The 1,595-nt window shown below is 64.5% G+C and overlaps 1 protein-coding gene across 1 annotated transcript; it reads left to right on the top strand.

The window, feature by feature from the left end:
* Positions 1 to 239: 239 nt before the first annotated feature.
* LOC102503323 (G-protein-signaling modulator 3-like) lies at positions 240 to 1,592 on the top strand (the record flags this gene model as incomplete). Its single annotated transcript, XM_006160952.3, has 4 exons — positions 240 to 671; positions 893 to 995; positions 1,197 to 1,396; positions 1,569 to 1,592. Coding segments are annotated over exons 1-4 (366 nt in total), but the record flags the coding sequence as incomplete, so codon positions are not given.
* Positions 1,593 to 1,595: the final 3 nt, after the last annotated feature.

A 1,595-nucleotide genomic window follows, 5' to 3' on the forward strand; every position in this document is an offset into this window, starting at 1 on the left:
ACTGAAGACTGACTGTGTGTTGGACCCAGGGCTAGGGTGGTATGTACACATTTGAGAGCGGATATCCCTGGGTCTGAGTCCCCACTGCCAATGGAACCATGGCCCTCCCAGTCCCCAAGTCTGAAGGAAGCTGGGGAGGCCCAAATCCTACATTAGGGTCTCTCTCAGGGAAGGAAAGGACCTGGGGGAGGGGGAGGGGGATTCTAAGGAGTGAAACCACTTCCTGTGTAGCTAGTTCCTGTGTTGACAGCTGAAGGGGAGGTAGGGGTGGAGGGAGCAGAACTGGGGGTTGGGGTCCGCCCGAAGCTCTGGAGATGACAAGTCCAGGAGTCCTTCCCGCCGTGACCCCACTCCACTTCTGCAAGGAGAGGAGTTTTTCCCAGTCCCCATGCTCCCCTGGGGCGAGAGAGGTCAACCCAGCTGGGTGGGAAAAGAGAATGGAGGAAGTTGACAGGGATGGGCGGGGCCCGTGGGGGGGCTGACCAGGAACCCAGCTTCCTGCTCAGTACCCAGACATCCAGCCCCCAGCTCACCCCCACCCCTTCCAGCCCCCACTGCCCTCAGGAACCCAAGGTTCCGGCCCTCCTCCCAAATCCCAGCTACCCTTCCCCCTCAGCTTCTCCCTCCAGGGGATGGAGGCCGAGAGACCGCAGGAAGAAGAGGATGGTGAGGTGAGCCGGGCACCGGGCACCGGTGGGGAGGCTGGCACCGGGAGGTGAGGGAGGTGACAGAACTCGGGGTAGAGAACGAGTCCCAGTGGATACAGGACCTGGGAACCCTGGGCACATGGAGGCAAGAACAGATGCAGAGGACACGGCCCTGCCCTAGCCCCCTGCCCACCCCACTCCTTCCACGTACCCCGCGTCACTGGAACGGACATCTGTTGGCACAGGGCCCCTCTCGGGATGAGCAGGGCTGGCCCCCTCTGAACTCCACCACTCGGCCTTGGCGATCTGCTCCTCCGTCCCCTCCTCCTCCGGGGGCCCGCCATACAGGTACCCCCACTCACGAGGGAGCCCCCACCCCTGGTGCCCACATCCCAACACCACGTCAAGGTGTGGGCCATCACGAGCCCTCTCCCCCTCCTCTGGGCACCCTCTCTCAGCCCCTCTGCTCTGACCCAGAGCTCCTGCCCTACGCCCCACTGCTCTGGTCTGCAACTTCTCCGGGTCTGTGAGCTCCCCTCCTCTCCCCAGCCCTGGGACCCCGCTCGGCCTCCCTGATCTCCCTGCAGACTGAGCTCCTTCTGGACCTGGTGGCTGAGGCCCAGTCCCGCCGCCTAGAGGAGCAGAGGGCCACCTTCTGTGCCCCTCCAAAGCCCCCAGGCCTGGCTCCTGCCCCACCCCGGCCTCTGGAGGACAGGGAGCAGCTCTACAGCACCATCCTGAGCCACCAGGTGAGATGCCCAGGCCTCCTGGTCTCTGCCCTGTTTTCTGGGCCCGCCCCTCTTCTGGGCATCTGCCCCATCAGCAGCCCCTACCCCCATCCCATCCCAGTGTTCCTATACACCCCTGCACCAGCCCTGGCTCCTCTCAGGCCCCTCACCTACGCCCTTCTCACCCCTCCAGTGCCAGCGGATGGAAGCCCAGCGGTCG

Source organism: Tupaia chinensis, unplaced genomic scaffold, assembly GCF_000334495.1.
Source record: "Tupaia chinensis unplaced genomic scaffold, TupChi_1.0 Scaffold135371_1, whole genome shotgun sequence".
NCBI classification, from domain to species: domain Eukaryota; kingdom Metazoa; phylum Chordata; class Mammalia; order Scandentia; family Tupaiidae; genus Tupaia; species Tupaia belangeri.